The 19204-nt window shown below is 43.8% G+C and overlaps 2 protein-coding genes across 6 annotated transcripts; one reads left to right on the forward strand and one right to left on the reverse strand.

The window, feature by feature from the left end:
• Nucleotides 1-890: 890 nt before the first annotated feature.
• Nucleotides 891-6385, forward strand: LOC125704130 (cytochrome c). Of its 3 annotated transcripts, none has more exons than XM_048969472.1 (3): nt 891-992; nt 4184-4358; nt 4443-6385. In XM_048969472.1, exons 2-3 carry the CDS (start codon nt 4190-4192, stop codon nt 4586-4588), a joined length of 315 nt encoding a protein of 104 aa, XP_048825429.1. In that variant the 5' UTR covers nt 891-992; nt 4184-4189; the 3' UTR covers nt 4589-6385. The 3 variants fall into 3 exon arrangements, with proteins under 3 accessions (XP_048825429.1, XP_048825419.1, XP_048825436.1); XM_048969462.1 differs by lacking the exon at nt 891-992 and adding an exon at nt 3193-3335; XM_048969479.1 differs by lacking the exon at nt 891-992 and adding an exon at nt 3242-3335 and having other exon boundaries at nt 4188-4358.
• On the reverse strand, nt 4870-18444 carry LOC125752020 (alkyldihydroxyacetonephosphate synthase, peroxisomal-like). Of its 3 annotated transcripts, none has more exons than XM_049031537.1 (20): nt 18249-18441; nt 15893-15982; nt 13840-13930; nt 13629-13749; nt 13337-13411; nt 13170-13241; nt 12971-13050; nt 12806-12886; nt 12572-12697; nt 12175-12283; nt 11634-11761; nt 11289-11340; nt 10979-11052; nt 10747-10859; nt 10544-10613; nt 7635-7696; nt 7372-7461; nt 5726-5825; nt 5500-5557; nt 4870-5163 (listed from the first exon to the last, which is right to left on the reverse strand). In XM_049031537.1, exons 1-20 carry the CDS (start codon nt 18413-18415, stop codon nt 5042-5044), a joined length of 1881 nt encoding a protein of 626 aa, XP_048887494.1. In that variant the 5' UTR covers nt 18416-18441; the 3' UTR covers nt 4870-5041. The 3 variants fall into 3 exon arrangements, 2 of the variants coding, with proteins under 2 accessions (XP_048887494.1, XP_048887507.1); XM_049031550.1 differs by having other exon boundaries at nt 18146-18390; XR_007400832.1 differs by lacking the exon at nt 4870-5163 and adding an exon at nt 6603-6703 and having other exon boundaries at nt 5540-5557; nt 18249-18444.
• Nucleotides 18445-19204: the final 760 nt, after the last annotated feature.

Genomic DNA, 19204 nt, shown 5'->3' on the forward strand with positions numbered 1-19204 from the left:
TTGAAATCACCATTCATTCTGAGAAAAGAATGCGGGTGCATGGCTTCCCAAAGGAAACAGACAGAAGAAAGAAATGATTAGCAGTGATCAGCAGAAGTAACTTGACAATCACAAGGGACTACAATAACAGAAAATTGTGTCAAGTAAGTTACGTTTACATGGCTGAAATAGAAGTTACTTGTGGCTAACATTTCAAAGGTTTTTAAATGCAGAACACAATGAAATTCCATCTGACCATTATGGGATATGTCCAGAATATGTGTGGAAACTGAACTTGCAAGCCTCTCTGCAGACACATTTGAGTAGGATCACTTCATTGCCACAAACAAAGGCCAACTGTAATAGAGGGGTGATGCTGTTTCTACCATATTTGTACATTGCCCTAGGCGTAAGAGGAGGAAGGCCTCTTCACTGGGAATCCCACCAGCATTGCTAATGGTTACTGCAATGCCCAGTGACCACACCTACTGTGCTACAACAAACTTTGGTATGATACATGTGAACTGTATTCGCATAATTTCATGTCTAGCCTAGACAACACCTTATTGTTATTTCAGAGATTCAGGGAGAAATTGAGGGAAGAAAGGGCAAATTTCATGACAGTTGTGAGGTAAATGAGAGGGATATGCCAGGAAACAGTGAGCATGTAGTCAGTAGGGCTGGACGAGTTATCGATTTCAAATCGAAATCGCAATTTGAAACAATGCGATTAACAAATCGCAACGGCTGTGATTTAGGATATGCATTATACAGCACGTTGGACCCAGTGTTTAAATCTGTTGTGAGAATTGTTTTCAAACTTATGCCGTGCTCCTTGTGTGACTGTCATTCTCACCAATCACAAGCGCCGTGCTTCTCGCATACCAGTCATGCTCACCAATCAGAAGTGGCCCCAGACGACTGTATATAAGCCCACAAACAGCAAACACGTGAAACCCAAGGAAAATGTTGCATTCACGGTGCGGAAAAAGTACTGATTACGCTACTGAACTGTAAGTGAATTGCCTTCCTATTTCATGGTCCGAGTTTCAGAAAGGTTCGGTGACCTACTTTTAAACACCAGCAGCGACATTTTTTTGTTAATGGGCAATAGCATTAGCATACCGCTAACCCATCAAAACAACAATGAGGCAACAAGTAATCCTTACAGTAGCGGAACCGGTAACCCCCAAAAAAGCCGTAAAACGCATAATACAGTCACGTTTATGTCATATGTTTTTGTGTTAATTAATTTAAGTATTTCCACAGACTAATCTTGTGCTATGTGCGTGTGACATACTTGGGGATCAAACCCACGCAGATATACATCCATTGGATCTTAAGTCCAATGTTCTAACCACTCAGCCACCCTGACAAACATGGGCAAGTATACATTTGTGTGCTTAAAAAGACTATTACATTGACATTCAAGTTTTAAAAATTACGTACAAGGGTATACATTTTACCGAAAATATGGTTTGAAAATACTATTGAGGTAGTTTAAAAAATGTATTACAGAGGTATACATTTTGTCAAAGATACAGTTTAAAAATACTATTGTGGTAGTATTACACATTCAGTTACAACCGTGACAACTGATGAGGTAGAGTGACAAGCACAGTTTTGTTAGAGAGTTTACCGCGTTTGAATCCCCATACAAAAACTGTGTTTGTATAACATTTTGTAGACAGTAGTAGGTTAATTGCAGAAAGAACGCTTTTCATTGTGGTGCACTGTGTGTCAACAATGACAATTAATCACTAAATTTTAAATAAACCCACCCCCAGAAACCTATAAAACGCATCATCCTTACTCTTACCCCCCACTCATTTTGTGAAAACCCTGGTGCCAAGACTACAGCTCCTGTCTTGAGCCGTACATACTATGACCCCAGCCACACACGGTCATACGGGGGTGCCTCCAGACTGCATAAAGCGGTGGAGGAAGATACGGGGGAAAAAGGAGGTACTGATTACATCAGAGTTTGGCTGTCTATGCAAGACAGTTATACTTTACATAAACCGGTTAAAAAGAATTTCCCCAGGAACAGAGTGTTTGTACCGACAACCATGTGTCAGTGGCAGGCCGATTTATGCGACATGCAAGGGCTGGCGACGTACAACAATGGGTTAAAGTATCTGCTTGTGGTGATTGATGTTTTTTTTTTTTTTTTTTTTTTTTTTAAAAAAAAGCCTACGCGCGTAGTTGTAACCTTCAGCATACAACACAATGTTTTAAGCAGCAGATGTGCTTTAATCACAGGACTTGTTCACCCTGCGATGGGTTGGCCCCCCATCCTGGGTTGTTCCCTGCCTCATGTCCATTGCTTCCAGGATAGGCTCCAGACCGGCTTAGGATAAGCGGTTTGGAAAATGGATGGATGAATGTGTGTGTGTGTATGTATGTAAGGGGGTGGAATTCATGACCATTGAATTGACAGTGTCCAAAAACCTAGACGTTCAGATATTAAACTACATATCAACGATGAAGAGAGGTCGTAGTCAGACGTCCAGATACTGAACCTGATTTGCACGTCGTACAGATATAGTCCTGGGCGGACCGACCCCACTTAGCTACGATCTGCACGTCTGGGAGACGTCTCATGTTTGCTGGGTTATTTTCATTTTTATTAAGGATTATGTATAAAACAGTGCTTTTCCCCCACCAACTGCCTGATGGACACACTGACCTATGACTGACTGACCACATTTGATTTGTGAAAAAAAAATCACAAATCAGACTGGTCAGAATGAGCCTGTTTGGATCTATTTATATGGTAAAGTTGTGTTATTATTATCACTCGCGTTTCACAATAAAAACGCAAAGCATAATATCGGAAGATTTCGGGTGGGGTGACGTTATGCGAATTCAAAAACCACGAACAACAAAAATAACACTGTTTATTACTGTATCTTTACCGCGGCGTTTAACTACAGAAAGAGAGAAACAATATTGTTCTAACGACTGCGTTAGCAAAGTGGTTTCTCTGAATTAGTAAAAAAATAAAAATAAACAGGCACAGAAATTGAAACTTCTTAAAACCTACAACCTCTCATTTAAACAAAACAGTTCAAATAAAAAATAAATTAGCCCATCTTATTCTTGGAGCTACAACATAAACGGGCTACTCGGACGCCATCCAAGTCGCTCCCTCAATAATAATAATAACTTATTAATTATCGTTCAAAATTTCGTAATGTGGGCCGGTTTTTGTGGTCGCTTTTGGTGACGTATTTCTTCTGTGCCCGTCGTAACCGCCTCTTTTGGTCGGTTTGATTACGCATTTCTTCCGCGCCCCCTGTGATGTACTGACCTTCTTCGGTGGCTGATCACCAACTGCTCATATATCCTTGCAGGTGCGGTAAGATTTGTTTTATAGACTCAGTCTTTATAAAATGTTAGTTTCACTGTTTTTTCCAGTCCCTTCTCGGTTTTTACGGCTTTAGTGCCTGATCGATATTATATTTGCTTACACATATTTTAATGGAAAGATTGGTTTATGCTCCGGCTGAGACTAAGGGGGTGTTTTATTGGCCCATATTGCCATAAAACTTGTGTCTCTCAGGGTTTGATATTGATTAAAAGACAAGCGGTAAAGCGGTGTCGCCTTTGGCTTGCTCACTGGGGGCTTTGGGTGCGGATGCTGTAAAGCGCTTTGAGACAATTTAATGTTGTGATAATGCGCTATACAAAAATAAATTTGTTTGTTTGTTTATCCGTCGAGTATTCTCATTGTCTCATGACGAGCTGTCGCCGTTTATTATGAATGCCCATTTGAATGTATCGCAGCTTTTCTTTGCTCCAATCCGTTCCTCTCCGGTACCAGATGAGCTTGAGGACGCGGGGTCAGCAACTCAAGGTTAAGCTTGATTTACAACTGGCTGGCTCTGCTCCTGAACCTGCTGTCCCTATGTTCAGTGCTGAAGGGATGCTAAACAGAATAATGAGCCGTCATTGACCTGATAAAATAATATTTTGAGAAGGCTTTTTCAGGGCAGCAAATCCATACTTTTCTGATTAATTCGGTGACTCGTAGACTAGCTGTATCTGGAGATAATAGGACCGTTTGACAGCGCCCTTTCTGCTGGTGACCTCAGAACTGATTGCCAGCATAGCCTCCCATTGACAGGCTATCATGATAAGCTCCTTTCCTTTAAGGAAGGTGTCCTACTCTATGCTGACTGTACGATGTTTCTATTTTCAGACAGATATGGGTGACATAGAGAAGGGCAAGAAAGTGTTTGTGCAGAAGTGTGCACAATGTCACACAGTAGAAAAGGGAGGGAAGCACAAAGTGGGCCCTAATCTGTGGGGTCTATTTGGCCGTAAGACTGGTCAGGCAGATGGCTTCTCCTATACAGATGCCAACAAAACCAAAGGTAAGTGGGGCAGCCATGCACAGGACCTAATTTCTGGGCAGAAAGCTCACTGTTATTGCTGATGACATCACCTTATCACTACAGGCATCATCTGGGGAGAAGATACCCTGATGGAGTATTTGGAAAATCCCAAGAAGTATATCCCAGGAACTAAAATGATCTTCGCAGGCATTAAGAAGAAGGGAGAACGTGCCGACCTCATTGCATACTTAAAGTCTGCAACATCCTAGGGCTCCTATAGATTTATTTACCTCCATGCAATGCTTTACTCTAATAGCAGTTTTAACAGTAATAAAAGCCAAAAAAAAATTCTGTTGTCTAGAGTGACTCAACTGACTAGCATTCTAAAGAGCAGCCATAGGGTGAAGAGGATGTGTTTGCAAGTCAGTGTAAAAGGGGGGTTCACTGTAGGCACCTGGCTGCCAGAGGACTTTGTATTTGCTGCCCTGTGACTGTCACTTATCCAACCCATCCCCTAGCCTAATTGATGAAAAGTATCCACTGATGCTGCTTGATTAAAACAGGCCATTTATTATGGCTAAAGCCAGACGCTTCTAAAACAAACTGATTAGACAGCCATGTGCGTGACCAAACACCCCCCCCCACACACACACACACACACACACACACACATGCGCAGCCACCTGTACCCACACACACACAGACCATCAACCAAAAGGTGTTCACAGGAGGTTTCTGTTGCCAAAGATGTTTTGTGGGTCTAGATGCTCCTTCACAGACCTCAGCATCCCCAAACCTACTTTGGAGATGGTCTCCTGCATCCACTGTTTCCGGAGTTTTCCCACTGAAGGGGGGAGAGGGGAAATCAAATTTCACCATTAGGAACAACTCCAAACCCCTGACCCTCTCTGCTACTTTCACTGCGACAAACAGTCAGACTATCCAATCAACTCCCTCATGAAAGAGGTACTCCCCTCACACCAGCCACTGTCAGCAATTTACAACTGCCTGCCGTTTCTTGATTGGCTGTGCAGCAGAGCCCTAAGTTCCCCAGCTCTGATTAAAAAAAAAAAAAAAAAAAAGCTTCTACCAGCCACAGGCCAGGAGGACTTAAGGTCTCTAAGAAAGGATCTAACTCACACTAACAGAAACAGGCCAAGGCAACAGTGTGTGTGTGTACCTCCATGATGGTGCGAGAGACTTCCCCCGTTGGCAAGAATCTCCTCCCTGGCAGCATGCTGATGAGAACAGGTTCAGAGAGATCAGAGAGCAGTCACCCTGAAACAGTTTGTCACATCCAGAGCATAACACATCAGGACCTCTAGAAACTAGGGCCCCCCAGACTCATCTTCACCTGCTTGTACATGCACACCGGGGTCTGTAGAGCCCAAGACCCCCTGACTCACCTCCACCTGCTCGTACACGCGCATGGGGTCCGATAGGCCTCTGTAGTTGAATGCAAAGTAGAAGTACACACAGGCACCAGCATCATAGATTTGGGTCACTCTATATGAGCAGATAGAGCAAGAGAGAAAAACCTGTTAGCACAGCAGACGGCACTGTTCATATATACAGTTGGTTCAATAAATATTTAGACAGTGACAGTTTTCGGTTATGTACATCACAATAATGGATTTGAAATTAAACAACTGAGAAGCAGTGGAAGTGCAGACTTTTGGCTTTAATTCAATGGGTTGAACAAAAAAAATATATACAAAATAAAAATGTTAGGAACTGCAGTCAGTTTTATGCACAATCCCCTCATTTCATGGGGCTCAAATGTAATTTGTCAAAATTTAATATAAATGAAAAGATTCATTTGCAGGCAATGACTGCCTGAAGTTTTGAACCTATGGACATTAGACACTGCATTTCCTCCTTTGTAATGCTTTGCCAGGCCTTTACTGCAGCAGTTTCAGTTGCTACTTGTTTATGGGTCTTTCTGTCTGACGTTTAATGTTCAGCAAGTGAAATGCGTGCTCGAATGGGTTGATATCAGGTTACTGACTAGGCCATTAGAGAAAATTCAACTTCTTTGCTTTAATAAACTCCTGGATGTTGTGAAAGGGTTTCTCTTCACCATGGAAATGATCCTTTGATCATCCATCACTGTTGTCTTCTGTGGACATCCAGCTTTTCTGTGTTGCTATATTCACCAGTGCATTCTTTTTTCCCCTCAGAATGTTCCAAACTGTAAATTTTGCCACTCCTAATATTATTGCAATTTCCTTTATGATTTTTTTTTATTATTATTTTTCACAGTCTAAGGATGGCCTGTTTCACCTGCTTGGAGAGTTCCTTTGAGCCCATGTTGTAGATTCACAGCAAAATCTTCCAAAGGCAAAACACCACACTAGCCACATCAGCTCCAGGCCTTTTACCTGCTTAATTGATAATGAAATAATGAAGGATTTGCCCACACCTGTCTTTTTTACTTTTGATCCTTTAAAAAAAAAAAAAAAAAAAAGTGTACATATTAAACTATAATTGGGGGCAACATGTGGCTCAGTGGGCTAAACCTGTGTGCCTGTAATCAGAAGATCGCCGGTTCAAATTCAGCCTTAGCACGTCTATGGGTCCTTGAGTAAGGCCCTTAACCCCCAGCTCCCTGGGCACTGCCATGGGTGGCTGCCCTTCGCGGACAACTTCCTCTACAAAGAGCAAGTTGAGGGAGGCATAAAGACAATTTCCCCACGGGGATCAACAAAGTATAAATTATTATTAATTCCTAAACCCTTCCTCCAATTTGGATATGGATACCCTCAAATTAAAGCTGAGTCTGCATATTCATTATATAACTAATTTGAATATGTTTCAGTAAACAGGTAAAATAACAAAAGTTGTTGTGTCCAAATATGGACCAAACTATCTAGATTTACCATCAAGCTTCACTACCTGCTTAAGCCAGGAGCTGGTGGGGGGCACTAGGACCATTTAAGTGCAGTAGTAAGGAGTGGAAACTCCTCTCGAGTACATAGTACATTTATGTCAGCAATGTACCGCTGAGGGCACCGGTGGTCAGAGCACATACATCATGGATCAGAGCATCTACCTGCAAGTAGACAGAGGGGGGAACTGGACTCCGCTGTCCTTGCATTCCCTCTCTATCCGCTCCTTGACATTCCTGCAAAGATCCAGAACCCTGGAAAGATACCACAAAAGAAACTCAGAAACATCACTTCTGATGCCTACGGAGCTAAAATGGCAGCCAAGGAGCAGACTGGCACACAGTCGGATAAGCACACAGCAGTATCCACCTCAAATGGAGAAGACCAAGACAACAGAAGCCAGTGCAAATGATATAGGCAGTCTCACCTATCCCAAGGAACTGATGTCTCAAATGACTCTCCAATCACATAATATTCCATTCCCAGGTCCTGTGGGAACAGAAGCAGGCCATCATTGGCCTGCAGAGACATCGTACATCCAAAAGGCAAAGATATACAGCTATATATGAGTTTGATGGGCAATCAGAAAACAATGACAAAAATCTCACAGGCAGAGAGACTGAATGGCTCAGAGCAGATTATGCAGCCAAGGGCTTCTGTGGGAAGATATTTTCCCCAGGTTACCCTCTCATGCAAAGAAGACCCATCAAGCCTCCAGCCAAACAAAAGCTCAAACTAGGGTTGGACTGATTCATGATGCAATCTTCCATCGCTGATGGCTGACACGCATCACAATGTTAAGCCAGCATAGTGATCCCCTACCTATCGTCCACACCAATAATTCAAGAGGCTGTACTAGGGGCGCACAAAAATTAGTTTGTGATGTACCTGGTTTGGACCTGCCTGAGTAAATCACTGATGTCCAATTTGTATTGGAAAACTGAAAATTAAAACTTAACTACAGAGCAAACTCTCCTGTTCTGTGGTATACCATTCAATGTTTAGGTGCTATAAGTTTAAGTAATGAAGTATGCGATGTGAAACTAACAGCAGGGTATATTAAGAAAAAGTTAGGACTTCGGGGGGGGGGGGGGGGGGTTGATTCTTAATGCACTTCAGTTTAAATAAAGCGCAAGCATATTCTACATCAACTTAGAGAGATGATTCACCCCAAAAGTGAAAAAAAGGTTTGTTTTAGGGGGCTTTAGTGCTACCCATGTAAATTGTTCTGCTCGAAATTGCCTAATTTTCTCCGGGGTGCTTCTCCTTATATCTTCTATGCAGTAATATCATTGGTGCGTGGAGTTTGGCACTATGAACTATTTTCTTCTGCGAAAGTCTTCGGTAAGTGCATTCAGCCTTTGGCTTAATGCATTTTTCATTACAGGCTCTGGAGGGCTGTATTAAATTATGTGCCTCTACATGGCCAAACCCAATATTGCCGTTTTTAGGATGCCCAACATACAACAAAACTAAACTTTCTAACATACATAAAAACAAATCAAAAACGGACAGGAATAATTTATATAAATTCCATTCATCCATTTTCTGTAACCACTTATACTATCAAGGGTGGTCACCCAGGAAGGGGTGCCAACACCCTGTGATTTGACACACTCATACCCTTCACTCACACAAGCACACCTATGGGCAATTTGCCAATTAACCACAGCATGTTTTTTGGACTTGGGGGAGGAAAGAGAGACTACCCAGAGGAAATTCCACTATAGCATGGGAAAAACATGCAAAAAAAAAATGACCCAGCCATCTTGGATTCTGAACTCGGGATCCTCTGTGTTGCTCCGAGATATTTCTCGGATCTCTGAGAAACGGAATCTTGGAATTTGAGTTCTGAGGGCAAATGGAATGCACCATTATTCTCACAAACTCATTACCATAATAAATCAATTTCGCCTAGTTTTTCAAATAAGACTGATGACAGACTCATGTTAAATTATTGTCTAATAATGTTGACTTTGCCTCTGTTGTTGTTAATCAGTTTTGGCGGAAAACAATTGACAATACAAACAATTTAAGAAATGAACGTACATCTTATACTAATTGATTGTCTACTGCAGTAAAGCTAAATGTTATTTGATTTTAAAACTCCAATGGTATATCCTGTTTGGCTAAAATGGTTGAGGGATCATTAAATCAGAGCTATAAACTACATTGTTTTAATAAGTTAAGGTAATACAGTTGAAACCATAAGTTTACATACACTTCAGAAGATACAAACTTTTTCCCCCCTCACTGTTGAACATTAAATCAGAGTAAACATTTTCTGTTTTAGGTCAGTTAGGATCACCAAATTTTTTGTATTTGTTAACCCTCTGGGGTCTAGGGGCAGGGAACACACTTTCACTGACTGGGGTGACATGGTCACACATTTCATTCAATATCATAAACTTAATTCATGGCAATTTTATTTCTTATATATTTGTTTTGGCATTATACTCATCAATCTAAGTGTACTTATGTCAGATTTATGTGAAGTTTGTAATCTTACTGGAAGCTGGAAGTAATGACATGCACGCCCCCGTTTCTCAAAGTATAGACATTGCAAAATGCAGTTTGGAACACTTGCAGAAACATTATAAAAAAGTACATAGTAAGCAATGGTGGAAGTTTGTTTTGATCCCAGATATCTGATCACCAAAGTCTTGGCTACATGAAGATGACTAAATGGTGTAGTTGCAAAATAAATAACAAAAAGCTAACTCATGTCACTATTTCTGGTCTCCTTTCATTGAATATGTAGGAGCTCTTGTGTATGCATGAGCCATTCACACCTGGCCACATCTCCCCCCCCCCCTTTAATGGCACTGATGGGGATGTATCTGGATCGCGTTTCACCGTTGCATGGTTAACAAAATTACCATACTAATGCGATTTGAATATGCGGCAATGATGCAAATAGCGATCTTCACGTGAGGGCAGTACTACAGGTTCTGATGCAGGTAAAACAAAGAAAGGTGACATGGTTCACTTTTTTGCCTATTTAGCCTAATTTTAAAAACTTGTATAATACTTTCGACAATGGACGTTTTGAAAAGAGAGACAGATTACGGATTTAGTCAGTGGTTTTTTTTCCATGTTTCTACAATAAGATTTCAGCTAGTTATGAACTGAAATACACGAGAAAGATACACAAAATTATCGATCCCAGAGGGTTAAATGTCAGAATCGCTGACAGAATAACCCCCTTTCCTTGTTGGTTAATTAATTATACTTCTTGTCTGGCCATGCCTTCTTTTTCGGGTTAAGTGTGGTGAGTGTGTCCTTGCTGATGAGAGAAGAATATGCTTAATTCAAAAGCAACCCCCTGTGACCCACCCGCAGGTAGGCGATAACGAAGGTCAACAGGTATCCTCTCTGCCCGTTGTCTTCACCGGCTGCCAGGCCCCTGCAGCATCGAGTTAAGACAGGAAAACAATCAACCTAAAACATGCTGATGTGAAAAGTCACTAAATATGGCCCGCAATAAAAGAGCTAGATGCTGTTATGGAGAACCAGGGGAAGTTGAAGTATAACCTCACCCGAATTGGGCCGCAATGTCATAGACCTGCTGCTCCAGGTTCAGCACATGGTTCCGGTCACCCTCAAAGAGCAGTGTTGCCACACACAGGCGCTGGGTGTCAAAGCCCTTGAACTTGAGGGAGAATGGGAGGTTAAACAGGCAGAGTGCCGACAGCCTACAGGGAGTCCTATTCAGGTACAGAGGGGTGTGTGTGTGTGTGTGTGTGTGTGTGTGTGTTAGGGGGGGGGTACCTTGGTGATGTAAAACTTCTTCAGACCATCCAAGAAAGACATGAACATGGAGGTCTGCGGCCTCAGTGCGTGCCCTGATGGTCAGAAAGAGACGGTCACTATTGATCTGTGATTCACTGTAAGGGAACAGGAAGGAGGGGCCAGACCTAGAGCCAACCAACAAGAGCAGCAAAGCACAGGGGATGCAGATACCCTGCAGGATCCTCCCTGCCTACGAAGCTTCTCCCACACTGAAGAGTACCCCTCCTTTGGTCTGCAGCCCCACCCCCGTCCACAGGGCAGAGTGATGCTAAACACCAAGGCAGCTTACCGAAGTGAAACTGCGCGTTGTCCATGAGTCGGATGGAGGCTGGAGCACAGCGCTGGAAGAGAGGCCAAGTTGAAGTCATCTGCACCAGTCTACGCAGCACCCTATCATACTGGCCAGCCATTCAGCAGGCTGGAAATATATCCTTATGAAGTACTCAGTCTGAGCAGCAGGGCAGCGCCTCATTGTGCTGGGACAACTACCATTTGTTAGCAGAGAAACTATGTGGCAGCTCCATAAGAATATATCAAAGGAGCCAAGGGTCTGAATAACAAACAACTAATTGCCATAAGTCTGAACACAAGCATGAGCCTGAACTCGCCTTTAAAATATCACAAGGAATACTACCTGCTTAGCAACCTCTCGGAGGCAGGACACACCCTGCTCAAAGCTTGGGAAGACCACAGAGCCATACTTTCTGTACTCTGGTAAAGGCCGGATCTTCAGTGTGACTTCAGTGACCACTCCCAGAGTTCCTGTGCACACACACAGTTCCAGCCGAAGTCATACAAAACTCCCATACAGTACCGCCAGGAAAACTCACAGAACAGATTTATAAACATAGTGTCAGGTAAACCATTACAGTTCAATTAATGATTTGCAAAACTCCTGTAAGCAGTGTGCATGGCTTATTGTAAGTTTCATTTAAATCTTTTCAATAATCATGCCATTCATGCTTAAACAAAAGGCCAGCATGCACAGCAGACTAGCCACTCTAGTGTCATCACCAATCCTTCATTCTTAACCTTTGACCTATAGCACACACTCCTTTATCAGCAGAACCTCAGCACAGGCTCCCAAGTCCATAAAGGCTGATTGCCCCTGATTCACACGGCAGAAGCATTTGCCCCAGAGGGCCCTGGTGTGTTTCTGACACTGTATAGCTCACCCTCTGACCCAAGGATGAAGTGGTAGATGTCAGGCCCAGCAGATATGCGGGGCCCCTGGCAGCTCTTCTCTATCACTCCACAAGGGGTCACCATCTTGATGTGGACCACCTGACCCAGAAGACCAGGACAAGGTCAGTGTTCCCCAAGTTAGGAAACACAGAGCCAGTGAGCACTAACCCAAAATAGAACAGAATAACCACGAATGGGGCAGCCCTCCCCAGGGCAGGGAACAGAATAAAGCCAAACGAGGTGGTGCTCCATAGCTCTGATATTCTGGCTTTATAAAACGACTCATTCTCAGCAGCAACTACAAACAGGCCACATGGGCACACAAGGGCCCAAAGCATCATGGGGAGTCAGTTCCAGTGATTCACTGACCACTGCTGGCTGACTCACCAGGTCCTCGATGTTGCCATAAACATTCTTCTTCATGCCTGATGCTCTGGTGGCCACCCAGCCACCCAGAGAGCTGAACTCCATGGAGTCGGGCTCATGTCCTGTGCAGTAGCCATGCTCTTTGAGCTGTCAGGGGACAGATGGACAGACAAGTCTGCACAGAAGCTAAATACAGGGGTGGGGCAGCAGCCCCCCCAGCAGATGACATGCCGCCTACATCCAAGGGCTGCTTACTAATCTCTCCAGGTCCTGACCGATGATGCCAGCTTCAACATGGGCTGTTAGATTTTTTTCATCAATCCACAATATCCGATTCTACAAGGAAGTGGGAATGAGCTGTAGGAAGGACTTTCAGCCATATATGAATCTCATCTCACTGCACGAGGTTGTCCTGGGTACCATCTGTGAGGTATCCACAGAGATGATGCAGCGACTCTCCTCCAGGGGGCACTGCAGTGCACTGGACACACTGGTCCCTCCTGTGGCAAGTGGTAGAGTACCCATGAACACACCAGCAGGGCAAGGCGAGGTCCAGCCAAAGTGGGACGGTCCATAGCCACAACGAGAAAAGGCGGATAAAACGACGCCTGACGCTCACCTCCATATGGTATCAGGCAGAAATTGTGCTGACAGGCCAGCTCTACAACTCTAACCACATCAGCATGACAACCTGGGGAGGACAAGAAGAGTGGGGCTCACAGCTGCATGGAGATATCTAACCCTAACCAACTAACCCCAAGACCCTCACACAGAGTACCAGCTTACCAGGCCAGACCACCAGGTCAGGGACACGGCCAATTTTTCCCTCTCGCAGAGCAAAGATCTCGTGTAAGCAATGACCTGAGGAAGTCACACACAGATACACAGAGACAGGCACACAGAGAGACCGTCAGACAAGTCAGTCACACATAGAGACACACAGACGGGCACAGAGAGAAACAGAGACAAAAAACACACACAGAAACAACTCTTTACTACAAACACGTTAACACCACACTTTCACAATCAGGAACAGGCAGATCACAAATAACCAAATCATGATACGTGTGAAACTCACCATGGGAGTGAAACACACGATCCTCTGGCTCATGAGAGCAGGGGATGGCGGACTCCTTCAGAGCGTCCACAAAGGCCGCATGCACGTTAGGGGGTGGCACCACACTGAGGTTCAGAGCGGGCTGGACACCGGGTAGGTCGTCAGACAACAGCACCACAGAGGAGGGGGGCACATATCACAGCTGGGTGGGGGGGGGGGGGGGGTCACTTACCACAGCCGGACTCCTGTGCTGCAGATTCGCACCAAACGTATGTTCAAACCAGTCCTTTAAGCCAGGCATCAACGTCCCACTCAGCGGATACCTGCATACAGCAGCCGAGGGCAGAAACAGAGGAAGGGGGCCAGGGGCGGGCATAGACATCTGTTCATTATAACAAAGCCAACAGACAGCCATGTTCTTAACCACTTTCTCTCCAATGTTGGTATACTTTAATGGGAAACTAAAATATTCCCAAAATGTTTGAAAATGTTGAACATCTACTTCAAATTCTACTCATGTCAAAAAACAATAATTCATTTCCTTGCGTGTTCCAAAATAATAATCATGTAATTGAATAGCTCACAACAAATAGATATACTGTTACAGCCCTATCCAGGAAGTAGGTATCATAGTACAAGTTCCACAGGATATCTTTCTTTCCTCTTCTTGCCCATTCCCCCACTGCGAAGTTCAGCAGCAGGGAGTTAGCATGAAATACAGTGAAACATTCTTGCTGTAATCAGGTATTTTTGTTTTCATGGGACTACACTCAGCCCATTTCTCATTTAAAAGGAAGATTCAGCCATGCACTCATAGCCTCCAGGATAGGGTATGGATTCCCTGCACCCATGAAAGCAGTTATAGGAAATGGATGGATAGATGGAAGAAGGATCCAGTGGAGAGTGTCAATTAAATGGAGACAGCAGTTCATCAATCCAGCGGGCACATTTTATTTACTTATCTTGAGAGAGGTTTGTGTATACCATTGTTTAATTTAAGAGATTTTTCAGGAATAATGTTTACTACGAAGTTCACATTTGTAAGTGATTGAAATCTTTACTATGAGTACATAAAGAATTGCAAAATGGCATCCTACTGTTATTACCTAAATAAATGCTGAATTCTGCCCACAGATTCAATACTGGTGTTTAATATGACCCTTTCAGCCAATGAGTTTGTCACCCTTCACTTAGTCTTTTACAGCAGCCCTTAGAAGCAGTAACAATGTCTGTCACCACGTGGATCCAAGATACAGGTGACCTGAAATCCACAAACCACACAAATACCACACAGCTTTCAAGGTGTCACCATGACGTGTCCCCTACGGGCATTGTGGGAAACAGGCAGTAACATGCCATGGGTGCATATCCTGAAACCTTAACGCTACGTCGTTTGTAAATTCCACCAGTTATCTCTTAATGCTCCGATATGTTTCCCGAACCATTCTTAGTTAAGTATACATCTTTTGTGTGATATTCTTTTGTAAGATTGGTCTGAGCCTCTGCTAGGAGTCTTATCACTGTTGTTGGCTCATACTGCTCATTTAAAAATAAACCATCATAGTTTTGGGCAGCTTGATAACCAAACATCACTTAACTAAAAAAATAACTGATCCATACGATAAAATTTTCAACTGATGCATAACTACAATGTTGGTTTTGTTCCTGCTCTCAGAATTTATAGTGAATTGGCCTCAGTAATGCACAGATTCACAATGAAAGATAAGGAATGCACTGTTGATTATGTATTTATTAACTGGGAAGGAAGGGGGGGGGGGAGGGTTGATCTGCCAATATTGGGGTGGACACATTCCCCCTATTCCTGATGGCCCTGGAATGCACACAACTCTCTAAATGTGCCAAAGTCACTCTATATCAAAACTTTAGTTCATGAGGTTGACGAGTCGACATTGCAGGTTCATTTACCTATTTCTCTAATATATTTTCCCCAGAAAGGCGCCCTGGAATAGTCCTTAGTCGTCAATAATGAAGCACGCAGGACATTCTCTTTTGTGAAGAGAATTTGGCTGCTGGGCCATTGCTTGTCCTTATATCAATGACATGCACACATATTGGTGCACTTTAGTGCTTTATAGAACAAATAAAAATAAACTGGTGATACTACAATCTAGGAAGGCGGGTTTGTGCCATCGATCAGATGTTTGGGTGCCTATTAAGGTCGCATTTAAGAAGCTCTCACTTAAGCAATCCCTTAAGAGACTGTTCAGAAAACAGACATCCGTAAGACACTAAGAGTAATTGCTATCAGGAAATGCATTCCATACCTTTTTCCGGTGAGTTCTGCCAAGCCTTTCTTGTTGAAGAGGAACTTGGAGTCCCTGAAACCCCAGCCATTCCATTTGAGAAGGTCCTGCCTGCATGGACAGACACAGCAGTGCCAGTGAGTGGTCATGTGACTGCCACGGCAGCCACAGGGCTTTGGCCACCCATCAATATTAAAAATGCATCTACGGAGTGAGAGCATACCCTTTGGTTCAAACAGAGACACCAATAGGGTTATGCAACAGAAAGAATTGACAGGCGATTATGTCGCCTATATAGCATAATGTAGAATTAAAAGTTATTCACTGTCCTCCTATTATTGTAATATTCTGAGAAGTTGTGATTGTCCAACACCAGTACTCACAATTCGGAGAATCTCCAACTCCACCTAGCAGATATACATGAGGTGATGGAGGTATTGAATGATTCTTTTCATGCATGGACTAACCATCCTAAAATTCTAATGTGTCCTCCAATACACCCATATCATTGTGCAACATGTTTTTCTGGAATTAATTGTATAACTTGTTTGGGGGATGCTTATCTTGTCCTAAGAAATTCTTGTTCTGGGACACTTACCTTGTAAGTTTCTCATGAGAACTGGAGGATCAAGAGCACACTGCCTGAAGAGGGGGGGTGAGCTTGGCCAGCTCATTCCCTACCCAAACAGTCATCTTAGACAACGCCCAATTTTGTATAAAGGAAGGGGAAAAACTCAGTGCTGACCAGAGCTCAGCTGAGGGATAGAGCGTGCATCGCCCAGCACTTCTCGGGAAACATGTGTTAGTTTCCCGCCAGGACTCAAACGGGCTTCCCAGTCTAAAAGTGAAGATGGGTGATGATGGCATGTCCAGGTAAAAATAGCTTGCAGCATTTTATTGATTAATGAAAATTACTTATCAAAGCTTATGATATATAATAATTTTCTAGTGCTTTTAATAAAATATTTCTGAACGAACCAAATCGTGCCCGTTTGTTCCTTCCAAAGCCCTATATCCCCCTCTCATACTAAAACAGGTTACATCAGTGGCATTGATGCTAACAAGGCTTAGGGTGAAACCTGCAGAAATTATGCTCAGATGCAGTAGATAGATGTATGACACTGTTTAGAATAAAGAATTTTCCATAAGATGAGTCCACCTCAGCACAGTGTTATCCACCTGCCCATTTCTAAAAATTGACTTTCAAGAAGTAGTCATGCTGAAAAATCTCAGAGCTGCAAAGATGTATTTGTAAACTGGCATCTCGGGCAGTGAGCGTTGTGCAGGCATGCCTCAGTGTTTAAACTCAAACAAGTTTGACCAGCATAGCCCTCATATGATTCCAACAAGACTGAAAAGTAGCAGCTTATCTGTAAGTATACAGCATTCTCTAAAATGCTGCCCCCATTTCTTGAAAGGATTGCAGAGAAAAAGCCTGCGCAATCTTTAACAGGCACCTGGCCCCAAGGCAAAATTGCACCTAATCTACCCTATGGGTTGGAAAAGGACTGGAAAAACTGCCCTGCGTCATCCCTTGAAGCTGGCGGTATGCCGGGCTGCACTTGAAAAGGAGGGTGGGGGCATATTCGGCATGTCCGGAGAAAAGATGATAAAAAGAACGGAGGAAAGCGAGCGATGAACCCCTGAGGCGTTTTTGTTGCGTGGAGGAGTTCAGTTTAAATGCACACCCGTCAATAAGTGGCCGCACTAAAGGCGGAGCAGCGGCTCGTCCCTCCAAACCAATCAGATCCCGTTTCCATTATTCTCCCGCATAACTCAAAACTCAACACCGGTTTGCACTGTGCAGCGAGACAGGGGAAACAGTGGGTCACACTGACGGCCTCCTCGCTTATCCGAACACTCCCTGGGCCTCTGTTACGCCGGCATATACTATAATGAAGCCGCTTTGCAATGACATCTAGGCCACCGCACAGTGAAATGCGCATATGTTGCTCCATGTCATGCCGACCTACCGGCGGTTGTATCAGGCCCGTAGCCAGAAAAATAATCACGGGGGTCCGGCATAGCTCCACCTTTGTAGATCCGTAGGCCGACCGGGGATTCAAACCCATTATTTAACTATGCTACCCGGCTACATACCGAGGATGTTTGTATGCCTGTGTAATAAAGGTAAAACATTATCTACGTTAAAAATGTCCAGATCGCCGACAGCTCCTACACGCAGTAGTCACACACACACCTGGCGCTGTCCAGGAGCCCTTCTAGATTGGAACATCAAGCACACGCCGTCTCCACATTAAACACCTGACTTACCGGCTCGCTTTAATCAGTACGGACCCTCCAAGCTGCGGCTGCGTTTGCTGTGCCCGACACACTCTTACAGGCAGATTTTTCAGCCCGACTGCCCGGCACCCACCTCCTATAGGGTACCGCGTTCCTATGGACGGCGCTCGACGCTTCTTGCCTCCCTAAATGGCCGCTGATCACCTCCAGCCTTTGACGGGCTGCGCGCTGCCGTCCGTATTCGCTGCGGTCTGACGCCATGCCGTTTCTGCTCCCGACTGCGGGCCCTCGGCCCATCATGCACTTTACCAGACATTTAAACCGTCGGCGCCCCTCCCAATGCAGCCAGGGATGCCTGATCTCCCGGACTGGTTTATCCGCAGCTCGGAATGCTGTTATTCTGGATCTGGACGGGTGTTTGTGTTAAATGGTGTAGGTTTACATTTAATTACATTCAGTATTGCTACAGATGTACTACGATCCCACGATGAGTGTGTACTTAATGCTGAATTGTGAAAACGGACTTCTGTCTCATATATTACGCGGTGAACCAGCAGAAAGCCATTATTTATACCGCGCCTGTCTGCCACTAGGACAGCTCATCTTTGTGTACCCTGGGAAACGTTTGTCCACGTGTTAGTGCAGGGGTGCCCACACTTTTTCAGCTTGCGCGCTACTTATAAATGACCAAGTCAAAATGATCTACCTACTTATAAAAATACAAAACATATTTATTTATAGATATGCCGAATATTCTTCTTCATCATCATTATTATTATTATTAATAATAATAATAATTAATAATAATAATTTCCATTTGGGACAAATAAAGCATTTTGAATTTAACTGTTCCTTTACCTTTCTCTTTATGTGATAATATGTGATTTCTGTAAGGTGCTTTGGAAATTAGTGTCTGTTAACCATACATAAATTAAACATAAGTATAAAGTAAACAGGGGCGGCATGGTGGTGCAGTGGTTAGCACTGTCGCCTCACACCTCTGGGACCCGGGTTTGAGTCTCCGCCTGGGTCACATGTGTGCGGAGTTTGCATGTTCTCCCCATGTCGTCGTGGGGTTTCCTCCGGGTA

This window comes from Brienomyrus brachyistius, chromosome 1 (genome assembly GCF_023856365.1).
Source record: "Brienomyrus brachyistius isolate T26 chromosome 1, BBRACH_0.4, whole genome shotgun sequence".
NCBI lineage: Eukaryota > Metazoa > Chordata > Actinopteri > Osteoglossiformes > Mormyridae > Brienomyrus > Brienomyrus brachyistius.